Below are 26,846 nucleotides of genomic sequence, written 5' to 3' on the forward strand. Positions count from 1 at the left end.
TACCATCAGAATCATTGTGTAACATGGCAGTGTACCCTGTGAAAAAGGCAATAGGGGGGTCGTGGTATTTTATACTAGACTTATACCCTTTGAACCATATTGTCGAGGTAGAGTTTCCTTTAGCTCCGAATCCAGTGACAATTTTGTTTAGCATTCCTACGGAAGCTACCCATTTCTCAGTTATCGATTTGAAGAATGCCTTCTTCATCCAGACTCACAAGATTTGACTTCCACGAAGGTACTGTGACTCCCCGTCTATATTTAACATGGTTCTCTAGGTGGACTTAGGCAATGTGCAGTTAGAAAGTGTTGTTATACAATACGTAGACGACATCTTGATTTGAAACAAAACAGAAGCACAGTGTAGAAAAGACTTTGTGCACATGTTGACTGTATTAGCAGAAAAGGGGTACAAGGTAGACAAGGCCAAATTACAATATTACCAGGAAGACATATTATACATTGGGCAACTGGGGAACTGATCTCAAAAGAGGGACGGAAAGTGAGAAAACAAAGGGCAGAGGCAATTTGTAAGACCCCAAAACCCACAACCATAAGATGAAGGAAGCAATTTCTAGACCTATGTAATTACTGCAGGGTATGGTTGTTTGACTACAGCACATATACCAGACCCTTGTTGAGCACACCAGACCCTTGTTGAGCACACTGAAAGAAGCACAAAGAGAGGATGGTACATTACAATGGAGAAAAGAAATGGCCGAGGCATTTGGCAAGCTAAAGGTAGCAACATGCACGGTTCCAGTGTTAGGAATCCCAGACTAAGGGGAATGTTACTTATTCTCACACTCCAGTGGAGTGGGAATGACCGCAGTACTGATGCAGAAAACATCCATGGGTCTCAAATAATTAGCATATTACAGCAGGAAGTTAAACACAGTGATGAGAGGAAATTACTCCTGCGAGCAGGCACTAGCTGCTGCTACATTTGCAGTGGTGAAATCAGCAGGTATTACGATGGGATGCCGCACCACTCTGTTTGTGGAGTATGCTCTCTTCGCAATACTAGAGCGACCAAAAAGTACAAGGACAACAGAAAGGGCTTCTGTTTATGAGGTGATACTGTCAAATCCAGCTATCAAGGTAGTGCAGTGCAAACTTGTGAACCTACAACGTTCTCACCAAGCCCATAGAGGAGGACGACTATGTACACGACTACACCACAAACATAGAAAGCCATGACGACATACCAAAGGTAAAGGAGGATGCACTTGAGGGGGGAGAAGTACTTTATATTGACGGGTCATCCACAATAGACCAGACCATAGGAGAAAGACATACTGGGATGGCAGTAGTGAAGCTAAGAGGACGGAACAAGTGCGGTGGTAATAAGCACACGCTTACCGTCACATTTTTTAGCACAAGCTACTGAGTTAGTAGCTCCAATACTGGCGCTGCAGCAAAGCAAAAACAAGGAAGTTACAATATATGCAGATTCTGCCTACGTGAAGTCTACAGTGCATTCTGGGCTGTCACGTTGGCAAAGGAGGTCCTTCCAACATGCTGACGGGTCAACGGTGCAGCATGCGCTCCTATTGGGCAGACTGATAGAAGCACGCCAATGCCCACTGTGCATAGCGATTGCGAAGTGCCAGGCCCACAAAAGGGTGGAAGATCCCATCTCCAGGGACAACGAGGCAGTAGATGCGGAAGCAAAAACGCGCTGCATATTTTGATGACATCTTAGAAATGGATGTACTTGCTGCTCATATTGGAGAAGACTGGTTTTGCCCCAACCTGGCGGAACATGTGGCAGAATTTATGATCAATTGCCCCATTTGCAAGCAATTTACAGCAGGCCATACAATAAGGGTAGTGAGAGGACCCATACCTTGCCCAATGGGTCCATTCCAAAACCTTCCTGTCGATTATGTGGACATGCTCCAAGTAGTCCAGGGCTACCGCTACATGAAAGTGTTTGTGTACCCATTTTCCCAGTGGATCGAAGCCGGTCCCTGATCCCATCCTGATGCGAGAAATGTTTCCATGATGGGGCGTGTGAGGTCCTGCGTTCTGACAACGGCCCTCACTTCGCCATTGAGATGTTTCATCACATCACAACCTTGCTAGGCATACAACACAAATTCTCCTGTGTGTATCAACCAGATGCAAACAAGTTGTGCGCCTCAATGGGCTGCTCAAAGAAAACATTGCCAAGATAAAGAAAAGGTTGAATAAGATGGCTACACTGTTTACCATTGACTTTATTCCCATTGCGCAACAAACCAGGGTCCAACCACCATTTAACCCCACATAAGATGGTAACCAGGCGGCGCATGCAACTTCTCCTGGCTCCTCCCACTAGGGAGTAAAGGATGCAGAAAAACTGTTTGATGTATTAGGGCAAGAAATGCATGAGTACACTGCTTCCTTGATGGCTAGTGCCTCTTATTTCTTGCCAACTGCATGGACAACGGGAGAGGCCCAAAGGTAAAGAAGAAAGCAATACAGAAACAAATGAGGAATGATTAAAGCAACCACAACTTTATCCCGACAAGAAAGTCCTTTTGCGAGACTTCACCAGAACATGGTTTAAGCCCTGATTCACAGGACCCCACACTATCGAGGAAATAACAGATCGAGCATTGAAGCTCCAAGGGAAAAGAGTGTGGAATTACCTGGGGGACATCAAGCCCTGACAAGCAGCGGCCTCTCGTAGCAATGACAGCAAAAGGACCAACGTTCCACAAGAAGAAGAAGAGCAAAAAGATCACCAAGGGACATCATTGTCGAGCAGAGGCCAACCCATGCTCACTCGCTCCCGAGCAAAAGAGACACGGAAAGGACTTCCTACACATCCAGAGTGAGGGTACACTGTTGGTTTACTATTTGCGCACACTTACAGCATTCATTGTGAAAGTTGTGACTGTTATTTCTTCATTGTCCCATGCTTTCCAAAGACCCTCACCCTGTAACCTTCCACGGCCAATTTGTTAGGAATTCCACCCATGTAAGAAGACACTCTGCCAGCCTAATCTTCCATTTTCTTCTGGCCTATTTTTCCCAAACATACCCACAACTGAATAGAAGAAATCCTTCAGTACATGCAGTACTTCGTGACCCTAGAATACGCATTGTATGGGAACAGTTATTCTTTATTGCACTAGCCCAACAACGTGACAGCAGAGTTTAAAAATAATAAGTACTAACAATATGAGAAGGCATTTCTAGCCTATTTCAGGCGGTTCATCAATATCTTCAAAGCTGCAGAAGGTTCTGAAGCAGAGTAAGTAATGAATGCCATTATTAAAAGTGTGCTAATGATGGCTTGTGTCTTCGATTCATTTGGTATCTTTGCCCTTATTTTTTGACGAATGTCTTTTGTTATAGAAAATAAAGCTATGACCCCTATCAACACAAACCCAATTGTGGCAGGTATGGCTACCATGTCAGGTGGAGAAGTAAACACTGCCAGATCTGTAAAGAGAGGTAGACACTTTGTTAATGTAGATGTAGGTGAGGTTGATCTCTATCTCATGGATACTGCTCGTGTATCCAATAACATGTGGTACAAACACATGACTAAAGTAGGTAAGCAAACCACTTGGGAGAGCTGCTATGTCTGCTCCATGAGTGCCTCCAGAACGTTTGTGGCAACTGAAATACCAGCAGCAAGAGCAAAGTGCCTTATGTACCTAGTGATGTTTGAGATTCCAGGGGAAAACAGCAACCTTAAGAAGGATGTCCATAGCAACATTTCCCTATGAAGAGAGCTATATAAAAATGCTAGACATGATGGACAGTTCTTGGAAAAAAGACCAAGCTATACAATATATCACTGACGGACCACAGAAAGGGGAGATGAAAACAATAACATTGAAAGAATTACCATGTCCTAAGAAAGCACGGATAGAGATGGGAGGAGAACTAGAATGCTGGGAAAGGCCACAGATGCTTGTCTATGGCCAGTATACACAGCCAAAGGATGGAAAGAAGGAGTAGTGGGGAGCAAAGGTGCATAAACTCCTAACAGTTCAAGAAGAAAATGACAAATGCCTAAAGGAATGGGAAGCAAGTGCAAAGTTATTGACCTGGTTCGAGAATGAAGCTGGACCAATACCCATAATACCACTGAGGAAAGTAGATTTGTGTTTCTAGAATGATGGAGCAGTGAAAGTTGGAGGAAACAATGAATGCAAACAGACAGTAAAGGTTCCAGGTTCCAGGCATGAAAGTGGGGACAGTGTTATTAATGGATCATTACTTGGCCTGCGGATCAAGGGCATACAAGAAGCTGCCACCCAACTGGGGAGGCGTATGTTCACTGCCACACATCAACATGCCAGCATTAGTATTTACACAGAAAGACATCAAAACAGAGGACTTCCTTAAAATGGACGATACCAGAAGAAAGAAGAGATCAGTAGAATTAACTAAGGTGAAAATGGGGAACTACATATCCTCAGCAATGGAAGACTCTCTGGACGACATACCACCTAGCACCCGTTTTTCAGCAGGACAGAGATGTTCTTCACATCCGTGGTTCCGGCAGTACAGACATACACAAACGCAAAATGGCTCCAGATTACAAGGTGAGAGCTGATGCAAACAATAAACACAACCGTTACCAGCCTCAACACTATTAAAGAAGAGCTCTGAGCAGTAATTGTTGATGACTCTCCAGAGCAGGTATGTTCTGGTCCTCCTGACAGCAATGGAAGGAGGAGTGTGCGCCAAGATTGGATCATCTTTCTGTACGTTCATTCAAGCAAACGATGCTGATAACGGGACTCTTACCGAGGCAGTGATCAGATTGTCGCAGATGCATGCCATAATGGAAGAAGAAGCAAAAGGTGCAGGAAAACATGAAGGTTGGCTGTCGTACATATTCTCATGGATAACTACATCGATGGAGAATGGAATGAAGGTGTTGCTAGCAGCACTAATACTGGTGCTACTCACACTGTTTGTCATCAGGATATGCATCACACAAAGCCAAAAGATGACAGAAAACTCTAGGAAATAAATTATTAGTAAAAACAACTTCAGAAGAAGATAAGTTAATAAAAGCCTGAGATACCCTGAGAACACAAATAACAGGGTGTCCACTGTTCCCGACCAGAGCAGTGTTCGAAGATCCCAACAACTACAAGGAATATTGGGTAAAACAGGTGTGGTGTATAAGGAGCTCATGGTGGCAACAGTAAAGACAGACACAAGTGATCACAGTTGAAGGCTGTTTATTAAACTGTATAAATCGGTGAGAAAATGCCTAATCTAAACCTAAATCTAAGATGGGGGCAAGCTACGACCATCAAATAATAATAAGGCAGTCCTTGTGTAGTCTTGTCAAATAAAAGGGCCAATACTACAAAAAATAAATCCTTACCACTAAGCTACAAACTAGAGTGGGATAATGTTCACAAGAAAACAAAGAAGTGGTCACAAAAGAATAAGTCAGGATGTTAAAACCAGGGTCTCCGTACCTCGCATTTTGAGAATGGGACAAGGCAGGACTCAGCAGAGCACACTCCTGGGCTTTTCCAGCACAAGTTTACAGTTCCTTTCATCAATATCAGGGCCTTTGGTGCCCAAGTCTCTTTCCTGCAAAGTCTCTTGCTTCAAAGGGCCTGAGATGCCATACACAACCAAAACAAAAGTTCCTACTGGTAATCTTTACATCGGGCGCTCACTCTTCACCCTTAGACCCCCCTCTTCCGGGCTCCGATCCACCTGTCAATGTTAGCCTCCCTCACTCGTGCTCAGACCAACCATTCACTGTGGACATCCCTCCGTCAGGGGTCGTCACAATGTTCAGAGATGTGTTACTGTTCACCCTTATTAGCAGGCATCCCTCATTCAGGTTCACGTTTGCCCCAGTAAAACAGTTTGTGTTAGCTTTACCGCAATGCAGGATTCACTAGCTTTAGTCTTTCTCCTAGCATCCCTCCATCGGGGGTCACATAGCCATTCTAACACAGTTCATGTGGCTATATCATTTCATCAGAAAAGCAATGGTTCCCTTCCCCTAGCTTTCTCTTGGCATCCCTCCGCCGGGTTCACACTTGCCACAGATCACTAGACCCCTTAGGTTATTTTCTCACTTAAGTCCAGGTCTCAGCCCCCAGTCAGGCTTCCTCCAAAGCCCCCAGTCCGACTTCCTCCAAAACCCCCAGTCTGACTTCCTCCAAAATCCCAAGTCCGACTTTCTCACACTTAATTCACCACGTGTCAAAGACTTTCAAATGTACAAGGGGTTTGGTGTGACACTCATATGACCACTTTGGCACCTTACTCCCGCCTCCTCTATCGCCTCTTGGTACCTGTTGTTTCTCCTTGTTCAGGAGAGGGGGCACCAGCCAGAGATCTTCGATTGAGCACCCACATGCTGCCGGACCACTGTCTCTGCTGCCATTTTATTTTCACAAAAGTTCATAAGGGTCTCCCTCTGCCAGGCTCGGAACCATGTTAGGGTTCATAAAGGGGCTCCCTCTTGCGGGTTCGGACAATTCTCCCCAAAAATTCTCCAAAAGTTCACAAGGTTCAAAAAGGGCCTCCCTCATCCGGGCTCAGACCCTTCTCACAAAGGGCCCCCTCTTCTGGGCTCGGACTCCTCTGCCAAGGTTCAAAAAGGCCTCCTTCTGCCAGGCTCGGACCCTCTTCCAAAAGTTACAATCTTCCCAAAAGGAGTTTGGGACTTCCAGTCCCAGAATGCACTGTCAGGATTTTGCTCCCACTACTCAGCTCCCCAAAATGGCACTTTCTGTCCTTGGGAGCTGCAGGAGCTAAGAGGGGATAGTCTGCTGAGGTCAGGGTCTCTTCTGCTGACCCTCAGAAACCTGTGCTCACCGGACTAGCGCAGAGGAGAAGTCTTGCTGGAAGTACCACCAAGCAACACCAGCTGCCCCTGGTCTTGCCTTCAGGAAGTACAGCTTCCACTCCTCAGTGTAGTCTCCTCTGGACTTAAAGAGCCAGTGTTAGGGCATTTTTCTTCTCCTTTAGGTCTACCAGGGTCTCTGCAGCTCCTCTGGTCTTCCTCAGGCTTCCTACACATTTCAGCATCCCAAACTCACTCAAAGTGTGCTTTCCTGCCCCGCCTTCTATACTTCCTGGGAGTGGTGAATGGATTCAGGTGTGAGTGGTTGGAAGGGAATGCTGGACCCTGCCTGTCCTCGTTAGTGGGACAGCATGGCGGTCGTCCATAGGAGTTGATGGCCCAGGGATTCCTATGGCTAATCTACATCCTTCCAATCTCTCTCCTCCTCGTCTCAGTGGTTTTAGAAAGGAACAGGGGGAGGAATACTTGGAAGTGTAGTTTTTACTAGGGAGTTTAGGAAAATCTGGTAAAATATAGTCAGGGAAAGGGGGGTAGTCCTGTTGTAGGGTAAGGGGTGACATATGTAATTTCCTCTCTTCCGTGTTGGTGCTTGTTGGAATTGGGGGGAGGTTAACGGTATGAGTTTTGAAATAATGTATGGCAACTGAGGGGAGATTGGGTAAGGAGGTGTTACTAAAGGCAATCTGATGTCTCACCTTCAGACTCATTCTCCCTCTCTGATTCTGGACCCAACATTGATGACCCTTCTCCGGTCATACAACAAGAGGATTCCAAGGGGTTTGATGAAAGAGCATCCTTGGTTTTCTTACAGGTGCAACCCGGAAGGAGACTGCTGTTGCGTGACATGGAGTTTAGATGATCATGCAAGATTCAATGGACACCTGGGAGGAGTGACGAAGATTTGGCTGCCAAGGCCAACAGTGAATAGGTTTGGAGAAGTGGTCGACAGGCCGACCAAAGGGGGGACAGAAGAGCGGGCCCCTGGAATGGCCCTTGTGTCTCCTAGTCACATGAATGCCTGAATGATGCAAAATGACAGATGCCATTTACTTGCGGTGGGAAGAAAAGCGGTTCCCAGCGAAGACAGACAGGATTGTTACCTGTGTTGTCCACCGAACATTGCAAACTGCAGGCACTCTCTCAGGCTAGGTGGCTTTACCAGTAGCAACAATGGGGACATATAGCGCCTCATCACGAATTGGGTGGTAGCCCTTAAATGTGGCAGTAATGGGATTACCGCTGCATTTAAGGGCCAGCCCAATCATGAGTATGGCATGTTTACTCCCAGCTCACAGCTGGGGCTAAACACGCCAGAAAAATGATGAATATTGCCATAATTATCGCGCAGTAATACCACCAGCTGTAATTGCGTAGAAAATTCTCCTTCCGGTTCAATGGACCGAATTTGGAAAACGTTTACTGCCCAACCCATGATTCAGCAGTAATACCGGCAGACGGGTGGGTGGGAATGCAAATAAAGTTGAGCGATATCCCAGTCGGGATACCGCCCAACTCGTGATGAGGCCCACAGTCTTTCTCATTACCTTGAAGAGGTACACTGAGCGCTGTGAACAGAAAAGGGTCCCATGCCTGGGGCGACCCGCTACAGCCAGGGTGCACAAATCCTGGGGTGGTGTGTAATGCAGCAAGGACCAATGGTAGTCCTGCGACCCTGCAACAATGTAATAGATAGTTTTTGAGGAAGTCTCAGGCGAACCCATCTGACATGGAAGGACCAGTAAGGCGACTCATATAGAGGAGATCCATAGGTGTTATTACCGGAGCTACCCAATAGAATGGGATCTTAGGTTTTTGGGGAAGGGTCAGGGAATGTGACATCATTACGGAATAAAATGTGCGACAGAGGATCATAAGTAGTGATTGCTGGAGATTTCTGTGTTTACGACCCTGTCTGTTTGGAAAATAAAAGACAGTTCTGCTTTGCTCCATGGCTGTGTCCTTCGTCATTGCCAGGGGAGGGTTTGATGGGCCCTGGGTTCTCTGCTATGATTTGTGGTGCGATCCCCTGATCCTCTAGACGGCCTTACAACCTGAAGATGAGCTTCCTTGAGCCTGCGGAAATTGATACAAAATCTCTAGGGTCAGTCCAGTTTCGGGACAAGAACTACTGGAGATCACCATTTGCTGTGGGATCCTCTATTACGCCTAGGTCTAGCATTTTTTGAGCTCTTCTTCCGAGCCACGGGTGCCCAATATGGTTTTAAACGGATCACTCTGCCCTGTGTTGTGCGTATGTGATGAACAATCCCCTGTACTCGATTAGGCTTGGGTGACAACACATCTGTATACCCTTGAACCAATTGGATAAGATATTGATGTTCTTGGATACACAAGCCGGTAGGGATATTAACCCTGCATACCTTGGTCATCAGTGGGGTCTCTCAGGTATTATTAACATATCATTTGTATTTTGTATTTGTATTTCATTAACATTTATTAAAAGCTTTCACCAAAGTGCTGTTACATGATAATCAAACGGTACAAAAAAGTGTATGATACAACAAAATAACCAACAGCGACAAGTACGTAAATCAAGAAGAGGCAGAAAGAGAAAGAAAATGGCCTTTGAGAAGAGTACGGGAAATTGCCAAAGAAGAGGCAGAGCAAATGTGAGTGTTCCAGTGTGGAGGAGAATGCTCGAAAATCGGGCTGTGCACAAAGCAGCCAGGGGGGAAAAGAGGAAAGGAATAGGGAGGCAGAGCGGAGAGAGCAAGAAGTATACAAGGAAACAAAAGAAGATAATGAAAGGGGAGGAAGACTATGCAAACATTTATAAACAATAGTTTATAAACAGGATACAATAGTGAAATGTGAGCCAGCGGAGTGAAATAGGAGCAGCTGAGATGGAAGAAAGGGGCGGAAGAAGGAAGAGCAGCCAAATAGAAGCCTTAAAAATAGATTCAAGGGAGGCCACCAGGGGTTGCGTGGATGTCGGCAGCATGAGAGTTAAGCTCTCCATTCACCAGGTCTTGAGGGGATCAGAGCACCCCTATATCACCCCCACCCCAAACAAACACATTGGAGCAGCATTAGTGGGAGCATCCAGGGCACACCCCTGAGAAAGTTGGGGTCCAACGACCCCCTGCAAGGAGAGATACTGAGCGCTCCCGACAGCCCGGGACAGTGAGGAGGAGGTTCCAGCCACACTCGAGGTGCACCCTCACCGGGCTCCAACCCTCGCGGAGACTCTTGATTTATATGGGCTGCGGGACATGTGGTGCTACTTTCACCCACAAGGGAGGGGATACCTCTTTTACTCCCCACCCCACGGAACATTTACTAGGACAGACTATGTTGAATGTTTCAAGCGGTCTGTGGGAGGAGGCGCTGAATCCAGAGATTCGCTCGACTTCTTGGTCGGACCATGATATGGTGACAGTGAACCTGGGTTGGGCGGGCATGAACCCAAGGGGGACCAAATGGAGATGCAACGAGTCTCTATGTGTTCCGACAGGAGATGGCTAGGGAAATCAAGGAATTCTTCATCACTAACCACACAGGGGAGGTGGACATAAGGACGAGTGGGAAGCTAGGAAAACAACTTGGAGGGGGTTTTGACTAGGGAATGGGCACAGAAGAAAAGGGAGAGGGGTCTGATTGAGAATAGACTATTGGATGAGATCAAAAACCTGGATGAGGGCACACAGGGGCGGGGAGAGAGAGGATTAAGGAGGCTAGGGGGAAACAGGAGGAACTGCAGCTCCTTGAGGAGGGGAAGAGAATACGTAACCTGCAATTCCTTAAACAGACATTTTACGAAAAAGGGGATAAGGCAGACAGACTTAAGATGGCAGAGAGCAGAGGGATGGGTGTTAGAAATAGAGGGGTGGGGGCGAGGTAAAAGACATCCAGGGAGCAGAGCCAGGAGGCCTTTGCCCCATTCTATGAGATCTTATATAAATCGCACCGTAACCCAGGCACGGGAGGGATTGAGGAGTATGTGGCAAATACTCACTTGCCCAGACTGAAGAGAGATGAAGCGGCCACACTGGAAGCCCTCATAACAGCAGAAGAAATTCAGAAGGCAGTGTGTAGACTGATGTTGGGGAAAGCCCCAGGGGACAATGGGATCACCGCAGGATTTTACAAAGCCTTTCTCAATGTCTTATTACCATTTATGACTGAACTGTTCACTGACGTGATGAAGATGGGTAAAGTTCCAGAGTCTCTCAACGGCATTCATCTCAGTGATACCAAATGAGGGGAGGGACCCCAAGAAATGTGCCGCAAATTGCCCAGTCTCCCTCCTAAACATAGATGCCAAAATATACACTCGGTTACTGACGGCAAGACTCGAAGGCTACATGGCAAGTTTAATCCATTTGGATCAGTTGTGCTTTATTAAGGGCAGACAGGGGGCAGGCGCATTGAGGACGACTTTGCACCTGATGCACAAAGCCCGTGGAGGGGGTGGGGATCCTGCTCTTCTCTCTGTCCATGCCGACAAAAGCCTTTGATCGGGTGGAATGGGAATTTCTCAAAGCAGTTCTTGTCAAATATGGGGGGCGGCTTTCTCCGTCGGATAATGGCATTGTACACCTCCACAAGGGCCTGTGTATTGGTGAATAGGGGATACTCCCAATGGTTTGACCTGGGTAAGGGGACCAGGCAGGGATGCCCTCTCCCCCCTTCTTTGTAGGCACTCTCCTTGGAACCCTTTGCCCAGAGGATTAGGGAGGACAACAGAGTTGAGGGAATCCGTGTAGGAGGGGAAGAATACAAACTCAACAACATGTTACTGCACGTAGCGAACCCTCTGGCATACATTTTGGCGGCGGTCCACCTGATGGAATCGTACGGCGCACTCGCCAGATTGAAGATTAACAAGTCCAAATCGATCTTCTTCCCACTCAACAGAGATAGAGAAGGTGACACGGAAAGATTTGCACCTCTGGGGATGCTGGTTAGTTAGGGGATGTTAAGATACATGGGTATCAATCTTACTGGAGACATAGGGGACGAAGTGGAGTAAGCTTACGGTATCAAGGTTTGGGCGCCTTAACGCGATAAAGATGGTGGTCCTCCCAAGACTTTTGTATCTATTTCAGATACTCCCTATATGCATCCCAGACTCCTTCTTCCGGGAGATGAAGCGTTCCCTATCGAGATTCTTGTGGCAGGGGAAGAAGGCCAGGATAGCATGGGAGGTACTCGTGATTCCCAAGTGAAAAGGTGGGGTGGGTCTGCCGGTTGTGAAACGGTACTACAAAGCAGCACAATTTAGGGTTCTGATACCACATCTTAGGGCTCATGGGGACCTCGAATGGATCACACTGGACAACCGTCACCTGCGACCAGCTATAGTAGGGGAATGGTTTTGGGTACCGAGAGACAGAATCCCCAGTAGAGTCCAGGAACATCCTATATTGGGAACCAAACCATATGGGACATTTGGAGGAAAGGGGTGGAAATGAGGGGGTCACAACGTAGCCTTCCCTGCTGGGACACCTATGGGTCCCAGGAGTCAGAGATGTGATTCCGAATCCGGAAAGATTCCAGACATGGTATGAGGCCGGTCTAGGGAGGATGGGCCAGCTGTTGAGAGAGGACACATTCATAGACATACATGATTTGGAGGAGTCACTGAGCATAGGGAAGCTATCAGTTTTCCTGTATCTACAACTGAAGGGGGTCCTTACCGACAGGGCCTGGAGTGAACAAAACAGCGGGACCTATCTCCCTTTGAAATACTCCTGGACACTAGGATAGACATGAAGGATTGATCTCAGTGATGTATGGGAACCTCATAGAACCTAGGGGGTGGGGTCAACAGATAAACTGAGGGAGAAGTGGGAAGGGAATCTGGATTGGAGGATAGACAACGCACTTTGGGACGTCTCTGTAGTGGTGCCTACCACATCTCGATTTCAAGTCAATATAAACAGCACAGCATCAAGCTTCTACATAGGTGGCAATTCAACCGAGTCAGACTAGCAAAAATGTATCAAGATGTCAACCCACTTTGTTGGCGGGAGTGTGGATAAGGCCGACTACTGGCACATGTGATGGGGCTGGCCAAGGGTGCAGTTTTACTGGGATGAAGTCCTAGGGTGGATTAAGGAGGTGGAGGGGATCAACCGGACCAAATCCCCTTTGTCAGTCTTGTTTGGAGTGGAGGGGTGGGAAGGAGAATACTATAGGCTGCTTGGGATGGCCTCAGGCTGACTACTAGCAGCGAGTGCATGTCTTACCATGAAATGGAAAAAAAACACGCTCCAGATAAAAAGGACTGATCAAATGTGACAAAAAACCTATATGTGATGGAACGGATAACAGCAGGATTGCATGCCCACTGGAAATGGAGTCGAGGGGTGTTGCTGATAAATACCTGTGCTCAGAGGAGGAGCAGGGCGAGGGGCAGCGGAGAGAATGAAAAAAGGGGCATAGAACTATATGAACCAAGAAGTAGTGAACGGGACCGGTAATACTAAGGAAAGGAGAATAAAGGTCCCCAGGGTGGGGATTTAGCACCAATGGTTAATGCCTTAAGTAGTCTTAGGGGAATAACGGGTTTATTAAGGGGTTTTTAGAGAGGTTGAGGGAACCAGGATGGGTGGGAAGGGTGGGAGAGAGGGAGAAGGGGGGTGGGGGTGGTTCATTGTTGAGCCCTAGGCGAAGGAGGCAGAAGACATGGGCTTTCTTCTATGTTGGTCAAATTGACTAAATGTATGCCTCATGAAGTTGTGTTGATACATGTTTCAAAACATTCAATAAAGACGAATTTGGAAAAAAATAGATTCAAGATTAAATTAAGTATGATATGATATGGCATTTATAACGCGCCCATACACAAGTGTTTCAAGGCGCGACAGTATACGCCAGAAGATCTACTATGAGTGCAGAGCAGTAATATAAGCGAGAAAAAATAAGTGAAGTGATCAAAATGTTCGTAGTATGGAGTGTTAAAAAGGGACGAATTTTAGAAATGTTTTATAAAGCAAGCAGATTTAGACAGACAAGAAATATGAGAGGAAAAGGAGCGATTGGACCCCAAGATTCCTAGCTGATGAAGAAACAGAATATAGGAAGGAGGGAAGACTTGAGCAGAGCAGTGACAGAACAAGAAGAAGAGGGGAAAATACAAAACCTTGTTTTTGGCGCATTAAGGTGTAAGGAGTGTGAAATCATCCAGGATTGGAGAGCAGAAGAACAGGTTTAGAGAGTAGTATGGAAAGAATCAGATGGGGATGAGGAAAAAAGAAAATCTACAGTATCATCCGCATAGACGTGTGAAGAAAAACCAAAAGAAGCAATGATCTTAGATCGCAGTGACTTTCACAGAGAAAAAAGTAGGGTGGCCTAAAACCAAGTCCTGGGAGACACCAAAGTATAGCCGAAGACCATATGATGATTGACCTGCCCAGGAAATTGAGCATGTACAAAGAAAACCAATAATGACCAGAGCCCGGGATTCCTATAGCGGAAAGAGTAGAAAGAATAGAGTTATCAATGGTGTTGAAAGCTCCTGAAAGATCTAAGAGCACCAATACTGAGGACAAATTAGAGTGCTGAGTTAGAAGAAGAGAATTTGTGACATGAAGAAGTGCAGTTTCCGTAGAGTGATATGGTTTTAAGCCATATTGAAAAAGAGGGAGAAGGTCATGTGAACTGACAGAACTAAAGAGTTAACAGTAAACTATCCTTTCCAAAATGTTTGAAAGATGGAGTAGCCGAGAAATTAGGCAAACATTTGACAGAATAGAATGATCGAGAAAGAGTTTGTAGCATCATTAAATTCCACAAGAAAAAACTCAGAGGATAGGGAGAGGTTGCAGATGGCAGTAATGTATGGTATCAGCAGAGTATACACTTTGGGAATAATAACAGACGGGAGAGGATCAGATAGAGACGCACAAGGGTGTGCTCGAGACAGAAAAAGACCAGTATCGGAATCTGAGATAGAAGAAAAAATCTGAAAAGGCCAAATGGGGGAAGGATGGAGAGGCTTTGAGGGATAAAGAGTGGCCACAGGACAAAATGAAATCCAAGCATATCAATCTTCGAGGTGAAATACGAGTCAAATTCAGAGGCAGTCAGTACTGAAGAGATGGAATGATCAAGTGGGGGGATAACATCTGATTAAGAATGTGAAAACGGCGATGGGGATGAGTGTACAAAGAGGTGATCCAAGAGGTGTAGTAGTCTTTTTAGTAAGAAAAGGCATATTATCATAAGATGTATGTAGAGCTGAGAGAGCATCAAGATCTGAAGGAAGATTCTTTTTCCAAGTGTGCCCTGCGCAACACAGAAAGGTTCGACACAAACGAATGGAAGGAGTGATCCAAGGTTGAGGCTATTTTCTAGATGGAACAAAGAAGGCTGGAAAAGCCTCAGTCAGAGCAGAGGTGGCATCATCAACATTGCAAGATTTTAGGAAGGAAAGAGGAGGGAGTAAAGGAGAGAGCGAGGATAGAAAATTAGAAGAATCAAAAATTCTTTGATTGCAACGCATGAACGTTTTAAAGACTCGGCATAGATAGGAGGACTAAATGAAGGAAGAGTGAAAGTATACAGCGGAAGAAAGTGAAGCAAGGACAATACAGAAAGAGCCCTGATTTCTGACAAAGAATCAAAGAATGAAAAAAGATCAAGTGTTGAGTCTGGGCGATGAGAGGGGGTGAGGAAATGTTATAAAGGTGATATGATCCATGGAGAGGAAGAAAGGGAGAAGAACTGTGAATGGATCAAAGATGTAAATTTAAATCACCACTCAGAAATAAATTAGTGATGGATGGAAGAATACTGGGGAGGAGCAATATAGTATAGGCAAATATAATATGGGGATTACTATTTTCCAAAGGCTTTCAACTTGTGAATATGGTACAGTTGCAAAGGTTTAATCCGTCTGTCTGCTGCATCTTCTGGGTTAGTGGGATACCTTCTCAGTAATCATATAAGGCCCATGCTAACGGCTAGTAACTTGTTTTGCGTAGTGGGTAATAATACCATCACTTGGTTCCCGACCTGGAATGTGCGCTGTTTGGGTCCTTTATTATAAAGTTGTTCTCGTGACTGGGCTGCTTGCAGATGGGTTTTCACCAATTACCTCAACTTTGTCATTTTTTCCCAGATGTTCTTGACCATGGGGTGATCGCTAGTCTGTTGGCTGTTCATGCCTTCCCACTCATTTCTGAGGATAACCAGAACATCTCACATCTCAAGAGTTCCTGCTCTACACCATCTCAAATGGAGAGAATACTGTGGAGATCTGTGGTGTTTTTCGTATGGCGGATAGGGCCCAGGGAATCATATCATCCCAATTGTCTGTGGGTGATATGCGGAGGTCCTCAGAGTCTGTATCTTCATTAGCACCATTATCTCCATCATTAGCTTCAACATGAAGGTAGTCCCTTGCTCTTTTTGAATTCCTGCTGGGAAGCCTACTCATGTAAAGATGATGACCATCAGGATTACCTTGGAGGGATTACTCCACAATAGGAAGTGTTACGATGGATTTCTAAATTCTGGCCTGGTGCACATATTCTAGGAGGTCACCCTGTTAGATGAACAAGAAAACTCTGAAATCAAGGTAGCAGGAGAGTGTGAGTGGGGTTAGGGGTAAAAAATGAGTCCACACAGTGAAGCACACAATAGTTCAATTTAGACATGTAAGTATAAAAATACTATATTTATTTTAAGCCCAAAAACACACACTAAGTAATGAAACAAGCAATAGATAATAGTACACAACACTCACTTATAAACATATATACAGTCACCAATGGTTTTGGATATGCATGCAATGACTTAGATTATGAACAAGAAAGTAAGTGCTCATGCAGTAAAAGAAAGATCAGTCACAAATAATATTCCCTAGCTTCAAAGGTCCAATCCCTTTGTATAGTGGGGCCTTGTACCCAAGAGTCACAAAGCGTCTCCTCAAGAAGTGGCTGGAGCAGGTAAAGTACCTGCGTTGGTGAATGTTCCAGAGAAGACATGCAACAAAGTTACTGGTACGTAAAATGTTGTTCCTATCTTTCAGGTACAAAGGCTTTAGACGCATTGATCAAGAAGTGCTGGAATGAAATGTACCTCAGGTTTAGTCTAAGGTTTATTATAGGGGAGACAATGGTGGTTGAACGCTTTGCGAGTTTAGTACTCACCCCCCTGATTACGATTTTCCTAGGCAACTTGGATGTTGGTTTTCCCGCTGTTTGTTCCAGTGCAGTATGTCTATGGGTTGCGGGTCTGAGGATTTCTCTGGTTGGCTGCTGGTGCAGGATGCAACCCCTGGTGAAGAAGAAAAGCAAGATTCACTGCTGCAGGACACTTCTGAACATCTGACAAGACACAGAGAAACGACTTCCAACAATGGTCACCGCACAGCGATGATGGCAGGCATATCTCCAGTCGCGGTTCAAGAAGACCTTCCGGAAGAGGGTCCCTTGAAGCTGAGAGGCTGAAACTCACCAGGAAAGCGACTTGTGGCCTGAGTTGGCGACCACCCAAGTTCCGGATGAAATCCCAGAACAGCTACGGGTCTGTTGATGTAGGTCTCCTCGAGAACACGTTGAGTCTGGTTGGTCTCGCCAGTCCAAGGGTTGAAGCACCACACAGGGCCTTCGCTGATCAGGAACTCCAGCGTGACTTCACCGGGCCAAATACAGGAAGGGATGCCAGGTCTCTTCGGGAGTGTTTCACGGATCTTCAGTCAGATGCTTGTCTACACAGGATACTTGGCTCCAACATTGATCTGAAGAAAAGGCTGCAGGAGTCCTCTTCTTATCAAGGGGGAGCCCTTAGCCATGAGGCCAGGTAGATGAGGCCGCTATGCGATAGTCCCCCTGGGGGTGGTACTCACCCGGAGGCTCTCATGGGGAGAGACTCCACCTCTGGGGACAGGGACGATCATCTAAGGGAAACGCAGCCTACTCCATTTAGCAGTCTAGTATTTCACAATTTCAAATTGGCCAAGGGCAATACAAAATAGAAGTGGGAACACCAGGCAGAGAGAGAAGCCCTCCCTGGAGGAACCGCAATCGTGAGGGCTGGAGAGTAAGGAAATCTGAAAACAGCATCCAGGATGCTTACCGAGTTGCTTAGGAGCACCCACTAAGTGTGTCGAGAGCAGACGAGCGGGGAAGGCTGTGGGAGATGGCCTCCAGAACCCAAAGGCCTCTGGCAGATGCAGGTAGGGCCCAACAGACTGTCAGCATGAGGCAAAGTTCTGCAGAGCCACAACAAACAACACAAAGACTAAGGGGGAAGGGGTACAAGAAGAAGATAAACTGCAGAAAATTGTCCTACGAGGCCTTGTGACATTTGGTTTGTGCAAGTGCAGCAAACAGTAAGCGCAGGATGGTGGGGCGGGGGCAGGTATGGGTGAAGGGAAGCTAAGGGGAGGGGAGGGGAGAGGGGCAGGGTGAGGAGGGAAGGGGCCCCAGGGGGCTGTTAAGTGCTACAGAGAGCCTGGAGGGCAAGTGCACATGGGGAGCGGGGTAGGGATCAGCTAGTGCGAAGAGTGGGGTGGACCAGACTCAGTTGTCTAGTCAGGGAAGGATACCCAAAGGCAAATGCTGGTAGGGGGAGGGGAGGTGCTGAGGCAGACTGATCGAGGGAGGGCCTGGCCGCTGTATGGCTCAGAAGGGACTAGGCAGCCAGTTGCAGCAGCATGTGGGCAATTAGCAAGGAAGGGGGAGAGGGAAAGAGCAGGAGAAAAGGAAAGTCTTGAGAAGCTTCCAGAACTTAAGGAGATCCAGCTGAAGTCGGAGAGGGGTGGGAGGCCATTCTAGAGGCGCCAGAATGCCTTGTGGATGATGCAGAGGGTCTTGAATTTGATCCTTACTGCCACTGGAGCCACTGGGGAGATTTTAGGGCTGGAGAGGTGCGGTTCCTGGGCTTGAGGCCAAGGATAAGTCTAGCAGTCCTATTCTGGATTAGTTGAAGAGGGCACAGGGAGGAAAGGGGAAGATTGTGGATGTGACTGTTGCAGTAGTCCAGCCTGGAAAGAACCAGAGATCCAAAGACATGAAGTTTCTGGGGGAAGGTGAAGAAAGGGAGAATGCCTTTGAGGAGGTGAAGCTGAATGTGATCCTTCTTGGCAAGTTCAGCGATATGAGATGAGAAGGAGAGAGTGGAGTTGAAGATGACTACCAGTTTCTTTGCCTCACAAAAGTGTGAGGGGGGCCCGAGAAGGGTGGCCAGAGAGTAGGGAGAAAGGAAGGGGAGGAGTTCCAATGAGAAGGATCTCAGTCTTACTGGCATTAAGACAGAGCTAATTAACAGCCCACCATGCCTGAATAGCAGACAGACAATCGGATAAAGAAACCAGGGAAAGGGAGACATTCCCCCTGGTGTTGTGAACTGCAAAGTGAGCCTGAGAAAAGACCAGGGGAAGGGAGACATTTCTGCTGGTATTGTGAACTACAAAGTGAACCTGAGAAACGGGAAGGGAGACATTCCCTCTGGCGTTGTTAACTGTAAAGTAAGTTTGAGGAAAGGCATGGGGAAGGGAGGCATTCCCCCTGGTGTTGTGAAGACACTGAAAGCAAGATACCTGGAAAAGGGAGACATTCTCCATGAACCCAATAATGAAGAAACAAGTATGGGCAATAAGGAATGTAGTTGTTTGAATGGAACTTTACATCACTGCTTTACAAACTTGGACATTGTGTTGTATGGTGTATCTCCATTGCACTGCATTGTAAGATGCTGTGTGCAATGCTAAAAGGTTACCCAAACAGGTAAAAGATAAAAAAGCTAATAGGCAACATAGTTCCCCAGTATCGATAGTCTGAAGGACTGATTAGTGTCCCCATCACAAAATGTGCAAAAGGCCATGGGAGTGAAGCCCAATGCTTTACTTCCCTGCATACAGTCAGTACAGGTTCAAAAACCAAAGCAACATGTTTGGGGTTCATAGAACCATGAAGGGAAAGTTGCCAAAAGAGAAATCTTTCCAAACAGGAAGGCTTTGGGGTAACGTGTTATATAGTCGTCCAGTACGGGATATGTTGATTAATGGATTTTGTTGGTTCTAGAGGACCAATTACATCTATACCGATGCAATGAAAAGGAACTTCAATAATAGGCTGAGATTGGAATGGGGCCCAAGGAATGTCTTTAACATCCGCAAGGACTCACTTGTGGCTCCAGAATGAAATGCTTTAAGCAAGTGAATGACGATAAAACCACCTCATTCAATGATAATAGGTCCGGATCACACAGTCAACAGATATGCTGAGTGCCAGTTGAAAGAGATGAAAACGCTACCAAGACATATTTACTAACACCGCCCAAAAAAGAGAAGGCCCACAGAGAAAGCTCTTATGATTTCCAACTGATAGGGTCGTAAAATAGAAGTGGGAGGTGAAGGTTGGTAACTGGTAAGGGTGCTTGCTGGTAACACACACATTTTACATTTCTTAAAATGGCATAGAGAGGGAGAGCAGAATGCCAGGGTACTTGGTGAACTATCTATCTATCTATCTATCTATCTATCTATCTGAACATATGTATATTAACCTGTACTGATATAATGAATGTATCATTGATTTAGTGGCCAATAACCTTGAGATTCTCTGCAACATGATGCACTTTATAAATGTCAAATGTAACTTAAACAAACAAATAAAGACTGCTCACCATCTGGCTTCAGTTCTCCCCTAAACCTAGGGCTACTTACTCTAAATCCTTTGATTGAACCACAACTGGCTGTGTCATGGAAGGGAAAAAGGTCTGCTAATGTAACTGTATTTTTCCTTCATAAACATACTACTGTCCAAAGTGGCAACCAAAGGTACTGCATTCAGTGAGACCTGCGTGGGTTGAGAGCCCTTCAAATACCTCTTGTGGACATGTGAGAGCTACAGTACAATGCCCAAAAATCAAGTGTCTGAAATGTGCTTGGCTAGTGTCTGTACTCTACAATAGAGTGCAGCTCTATCCCCAAAGGTTGTACTGTGTGTAGATTTACGTATTTATGTATTAAGTACGTTTTCTTTCTCTGTGGTTTTTATTTTCTGGTGTATCCCCTGTAGGTGAAAGCTGTCTTTGCATGATTGATGGTGTCAACTGTCCTTTGTTACATCACTACAACATGACGACAATGGCAGAGAGGAGCCATACACAAAAACGTCACATTTCAGAGGGGGGGGCCGGTGAGAGGGTAAGGTGGGGCTTGACTATGTGCAAATTAGTTATGCTTAATAATATGTCTTAAGGTGGATAAAAGCAATACTAAAGATGGGTGCAACAAAATCATTTTGTATGATAGTAAATACACACAATCATGGGGCCGGTCATGTAATGAAATCAAAAACCCACGTCACTTACCCCCAGTACCACTTTAACAGACATGTAGCAAGATATTCCAGTTGGGTCACAGGGAATGTTCTCAATGATCACTTGGAAGGATCCTATGGTAGAAAACCCACAGAAATCCTTGGGAGAAAAAGAAAGACATTGTAAGACATTGGCCAACTGCCCATGATCACCAGAAGTCTGTAGAATACCAGAGAGAGAAGAGCCCCAAGTATTTGCCTACCTCAATCATAGTGTATGGACAGTTTCCTTTGTAGCTGTAGTGTTTCCTGTCAAAGGTGAGTAAATGCCCATCTCCAAAAAGCATGCATGTCCCCATGGTGTCTTTGTTTGTGCAGATCCACTTCCCGTTGTTGCAAGTGCTGCAAGGAATAGAAAGTGACATCTCTGATGCAAAAATGATGTCTTTATACAGGATTTAATCATAGAATGTTGCAATCCACTTGTTTTATATTTCATTATGTCATGAGATATTTCAAATAAGATCCATTTATTTCATTTGCTTTGTTTTGATGCACAATATTTTATGTTGTGGGTATATGGACAGACATGCCCATTATTGTTTTAACTATGTTTATTTATTCTTCCTTCATTTATTAAACTTTATTCAGTTAAATAATCCATCAAAGATCTAAAACAATAACAATAAATACATATCATATTGAAAAAATGTACACTCGTCACAAATGTAGATTGCCATGAATAAATAAATATATCTTGACATAAATGTAAATCCTCACATATGGACATAAAAACTACCAAATCATTAAATCAATTTGAGCTATAAGTATTGATTACCGTACACTACAAGGAAAAAGGGAAGATAAAATCCCTATAAAATAGAATCCATTAATACATTCCTTAGTTTCAGTACATGTCTCAAGTATGTACATAGAGTCCAAGCAACTAAAGGTAAATCAGCCATCAAGAGGGAACATAAAGCAGGTCTGCAGCCGAACATCCAAGTTGCAAAGCAACCAAACTATCATTGATCTCGTAATATTACAATAAACCCGACAAAAAATATAAAGTGCATTAGATCTTCAAGCGTGGCATTACATAACAGATATAACAGACAATGAACTTCATTCAAGGTGTTTGTGCTCCAATTCCCTGTAACCACTCTTTGTGGGAGGAGGCTAAGCCTTGTAATAAGAACCTGTTCATGATCGTATTAAGACCACAATAAGTAGTCTGAAATCTTGTTAGTAGTCAAGATGGTAGGTAGCTGGTTACAATACTTACCTAGCTATTTTTGTTCAATTAGCAAATGCTCTTTCAAATCCCCTAAAATCACTGTATAGTGGGTGCTTGATACAGAAGTTGAGTTTTGGAGACAATTCTCAGCATTTATCGAGTCCAAGTTCTTTTTTATAAATGCATCCAAGGAAATGAACATGCCTTACAATTGTTTGGGAAAAATAGCTTTTATATTGGCACAGATTCTGAAGCTTATTTGGTCCTAAGCGTAGTTCATCCTCAATATAAGGCCTTCCAAATTCGGTGTGGACAGAGAAAGTAGGCGCTGAGGCGGGCAGATCGAAAAGTGTTTTAAAAACCAGTTCTCTTCTATTTGAAGGCTGGAGGTATTAGAAATCGCCCATTACCGAGCAACTTATCTAGCCACATCTTTAGATTTAACTGTGTATAGGCTGTGATTTAAATGACTGAGCAAATCAAAATATATCCCTTAAAAAGTGTGACACTCAATGCGTTTCACACAATTCAGTCCTGATGTGAAGATAAAGCACCCATAATGATAGGATGTACACAGTTTAATAGGCTCTTAACTGGTCTCAAACATAGCTCATTTTAGCTGTTTGTTACCACTTTGACATACCACAATAGCAGATTTTGAGGCATTAATTGACAGGTCCGATCCCCATATAGAATCAGCGTAAGTGGAAATCAAGTGTTGGAGGAGTAGTCTTGTTCTGGCAATTAGTACTGTATCATCAGCATATATTAAGACAGAACATGGCATTGCGGAAACCCAAGAATCGTGGGCTAATGGCCATCATGTTCCCTGGAATTAAAGGATACCTGCTGTGTGCAGAACTCCCTGGTGTTCGGGTCCTGATAACTAGGACACAATTCAACTGCATTCCCTTGCAGGCAGTGGTGGCAGCATGGTCCGGAGGGAGCGCGGACGGGTCTTCTTCCATGTGTGAAGCACCCTCTGAGGACCTTGCCCACTTAGTATTTTTCTGCCCAGCATATGCAAAGGCTAGAGGTCTGTTTCCTCAGCCTATATTGCAGGAATTAGGCTTTGTGCAGTATCGGCCTGCTTTGATGTATCTGTTGTGGGCGGAGTCTCCGCGTGTGGGCTAGTATCTCCTTACATTTCTGAAATCTGCACTTTATAAAAAAATAAGTTAAGTACTGGGCTATGAAGTGAGCCTGGGTTCACTTACAAATGTTAGTGGTATGAGATATACACTGGCTACTTTCTGTATAAACTGTAGTATTTATTATGCCGGAATTGGAAAAATGTATTAAATGCATATTTGTTATATTTTGTATTGTTTTTTTTACTCTGCACTGTTTTATGGAATGTTCTTTGCATATCCGAATAAACATGATGATGATCATATATTAATACATATATGGGCCTCCTAAACAAGAGACATGAGCGTTGAAGCCTACCAGTTAATGGTATAAATAATCACTATGAAGAGAAAATAGCAATAGGACAAGCTTACTCTTGATTGTACAAACAAACGGGGAGTACAATGAACATTGTGACAGGGCCAGCTCTACCCCAACCCCATCTGTGCCTGGATGCAGGCAGGCCTGAGGCCCCCTGACCCCTCCGAGCCGTCCGTACCTTAGAGTCGGTGGCCGCAACAGAAGATGCCGGAGAGCCGCTGTAGTGTGGCACAGCAGAACCGGTGAGCAGCGGGGGCATCCCTTACACAGGGTGCCAACAAGCAGCACAATACCGGTCCGCAAAGGAGCTCGGCTCCAGCTGACAGCTATCAGCTGTCACTAACCCACTGGGAATATTAAAAACATGAAAAGACCCTGGGGGGAGGCCTCACAACACCACTAACCCACCAGGGATATTTTAATGACTAAATAAAGGTACATGTAGGCCTTATCCACCACGCCACCAGGGATTACAATAATTATAGTTGAAAGGGTTTGCAGCCCTTAAGGAGTCCAGCATTCCCGAACCTCAGCCGGGTCCATGTTGGAAGTGGGCAGGGCTTTCTAGCACTTTTAAGCCCTCCTATCTCCTTCCTCTGTCACACTTGCTGGGGCCAGGTAAGCTATTGGTTAAGGTAAGAGGTTAATCGTTAGAGGGGGTGGTGTATTTAAGAAAGTGTGTATCAATGTGTAAGTGTTGGTTAGTTAGGCGAGGACAGGAGGAGGTGGAGGACATCCGAGAGACCAAAGTAGGCGAGAGCGTTTTTTGGAGTGCAGAGGCTATTGTTAGGAGGGGTTTGTAGAGTGTTTGTGTGAGAGAGAGAGGGGTGTGAGCAGTAGAGGTAGAGTAGGAGTAGTGGAGTGGGATAGTATTAGTGACAGAGGACGTAGTGGTTGGAAGTAAAGGTGGTAAATGGTGGGGATAGCCAGTACAGGACATTTGTGGTAGAGTGGGAGTTAGTAGTAGAAGGGTGAGCATGGCACCATATCCCTGGGTGAGCAGGGTGCCATATCCCTGGGAGTCCCTGAACGTTAAACATAGCCCAGAAAACAAGGTGAGCAGGGCACCATATCCCTGGGTTCTGTAACAGTGAGAGTGGTGCACGGAGCACCTCAACTTGGAATAGTAGAGACAGAGAGAGGTAGTTTTAGTAGCAGAGTGGGAACAGTAGTCGTGGTACTAGCAAGAAGAGCGAAAGTGAGTGGGAGGATAGGAGTAGATATTGGCATAGAGTTGAATAGGAGTTAGGATTAGAGGAATAGTGGAACACAGAGAAGTGGTGTGAGAGGAAGGGGGGAGAAGAGGGATCAGAGGTAGAGAAGTAGTGGGAGATATCAGTTGTAGTAAGAACAGGAGTGCGAAAGGAGGTAAGATCGAAGGGTGGAGGAGGAAAGGCGGAGTGTGGGATTGGAGGAACAGAGACTTGTGGTGGGAGGAGAATAGTAAATAAAAAGTTCAGTATACAAAAGGTTCAGGAGTGAGAGGCTGTGAAATGTGTGAGTGTGACGCTGGGTGAACGAAGGCACCATTCCCAATTTTCCCAGCAACTAACCAATGATAGGAGAGGCAGAGTTAGAGGTTCCCTAGGGAGTCGGATAGCCAATGGCTTAGGCAGAAGACCATTAGTTGTAGTGAGAAGGGAGACAGTTGGGGGTTACCCATCCATAGTCACTAACAGCCTGTTAGGGACATCTGCGGCTGGGAGGTGGGTCCCAAGCCCGGGGAAGTAGAGATAGAGAAGGGACAGCCCTACATCCAACTATTCCCTAGTCCCTTAGACCCCAAGAAGGAATCAAGAATCAGCTATTCTGACAATTTATTTTAATAATCACCCTTGGATTTTATTCAAATAGTCAGCATGGTTATTAGTGGCAGGATGCCTCGTCACACCATTCATACCCGAAAGGCCACAGGCTTTATTGCCACAATTTAATATTGACAAATGTTCACCAATTCCTCAGGGCAAGCCATCCTTCTTAAACCGTGGCATAATGTAGCCCTGTTAACCATGAAAGCCACAAGCATGACCTCTTTCTTAAGATCAATGGTATTAGAGATAATTAAATATAAATTGAGTGGTTGGGCATATGTGCCCAATCCTGCGCAAAGACAAGTTATATGCTAGCCAACATTTTCTTGCTATCTACCTATAATTGCATTCTTCTGAGGAGCAAAGATCTTGAATTGCTAGTTAAGTAAAGAAACCAGCCTATAAGCAATAGACGATTCTCTCTGGCCCTTTTTAAAAATAGGGTAGACTACAGCATATCTCCAGTACTTGAGAAATTCTCCAACAGATAACATGGAATTAAAACCAGTTATCAGAAGTGGAGCCCAGGAATCTTACAAACTGCTAAACAGGTCTGCAGGAATGCTGCCTGGTTCCAGACTTCTATTAAGTGCCTGAGTTTGAATTGCTCTGAATATCTTGGAAACTGTCAAATTGATGTACAAGATCTTAAATGTCTGTTTTTGAGGCAATTTTACTCTAACACGGGTCTTCTATTTTAACAGGGGTTTGCTGATAGCATTGCTGTATAGTTTAGTTAAATGAATAACCCACATTAGTTTCAATTGTATTATGGTGATTTTGGCAACTATGGCCAGAATTCACCAATTGCCAGATATGGCTAGAGATTGGACATGTGGCTGCATCACGATGTTCACCCCAAACCTGAGCAACAAACCCAATTGCTTTTATGTAATCTGACCGAGTAAAGTATTTTTGGCAGTACAGCAATTGTCATCAAACCAGCTCTTTTTTCTGTAGACCGTTAATGGGTTTGCAATTTTTAAAAAAGCAGTGGAAATTGACTTTGTTAGCTCATGAACATTATACGATATGTCCTCTGGTTTTCAATCAAAATCAAGTATATTATCTACTATTGAGGCGTTGGTGTTGATTAGATAGCGTTGCATCTCTGTGTCTTTTGCTGTATCCAACCTGATTTGCCTTCGGCATGATGAAAGAGAAAAATCTGCAGTATGAGTTAAGGTTACCAAATGTGCATGATTAATTGGACAATTTAGTTTTTACAAAAGTCACATTGTGGTCACTATGGGACTGTGGTAAGACTCTAAAAGCATTAATCTTCAGCCGTCTATCAATCGATACAC

The 26,846-nt window shown here is 45.1% G+C and overlaps 1 protein-coding gene across 1 annotated transcript in view; it reads right to left on the reverse strand.

Annotated features, from left to right (window-relative positions):
* The window catches only part of LOC138505078 (mucin-5B-like), a 2,064,041-nt gene that overhangs the window by 1,508,192 nt on the left and 529,003 nt on the right, over positions 1-26,846 (reverse strand). Inside the window, exons 17-18 of the mRNA XM_069625397.1 lie at positions 21,303-21,441; positions 21,092-21,199 (exon numbers count right to left, since the gene is read on the reverse strand). Coding sequence (XP_069481498.1) covers positions 21,092-21,199; positions 21,303-21,441 — 247 coding nt within the window. The remainder of the gene's footprint in view (positions 1-21,091; positions 21,200-21,302; positions 21,442-26,846) is intronic.

Source organism: Ambystoma mexicanum, chromosome 11 (genome assembly GCF_040938575.1).
Source record: "Ambystoma mexicanum isolate Mex_15411 chromosome 11, UKY_AmexF1_1, whole genome shotgun sequence".
Taxonomy (NCBI): Eukaryota; Metazoa; Chordata; class Amphibia; order Caudata; family Ambystomatidae; genus Ambystoma; species Ambystoma mexicanum.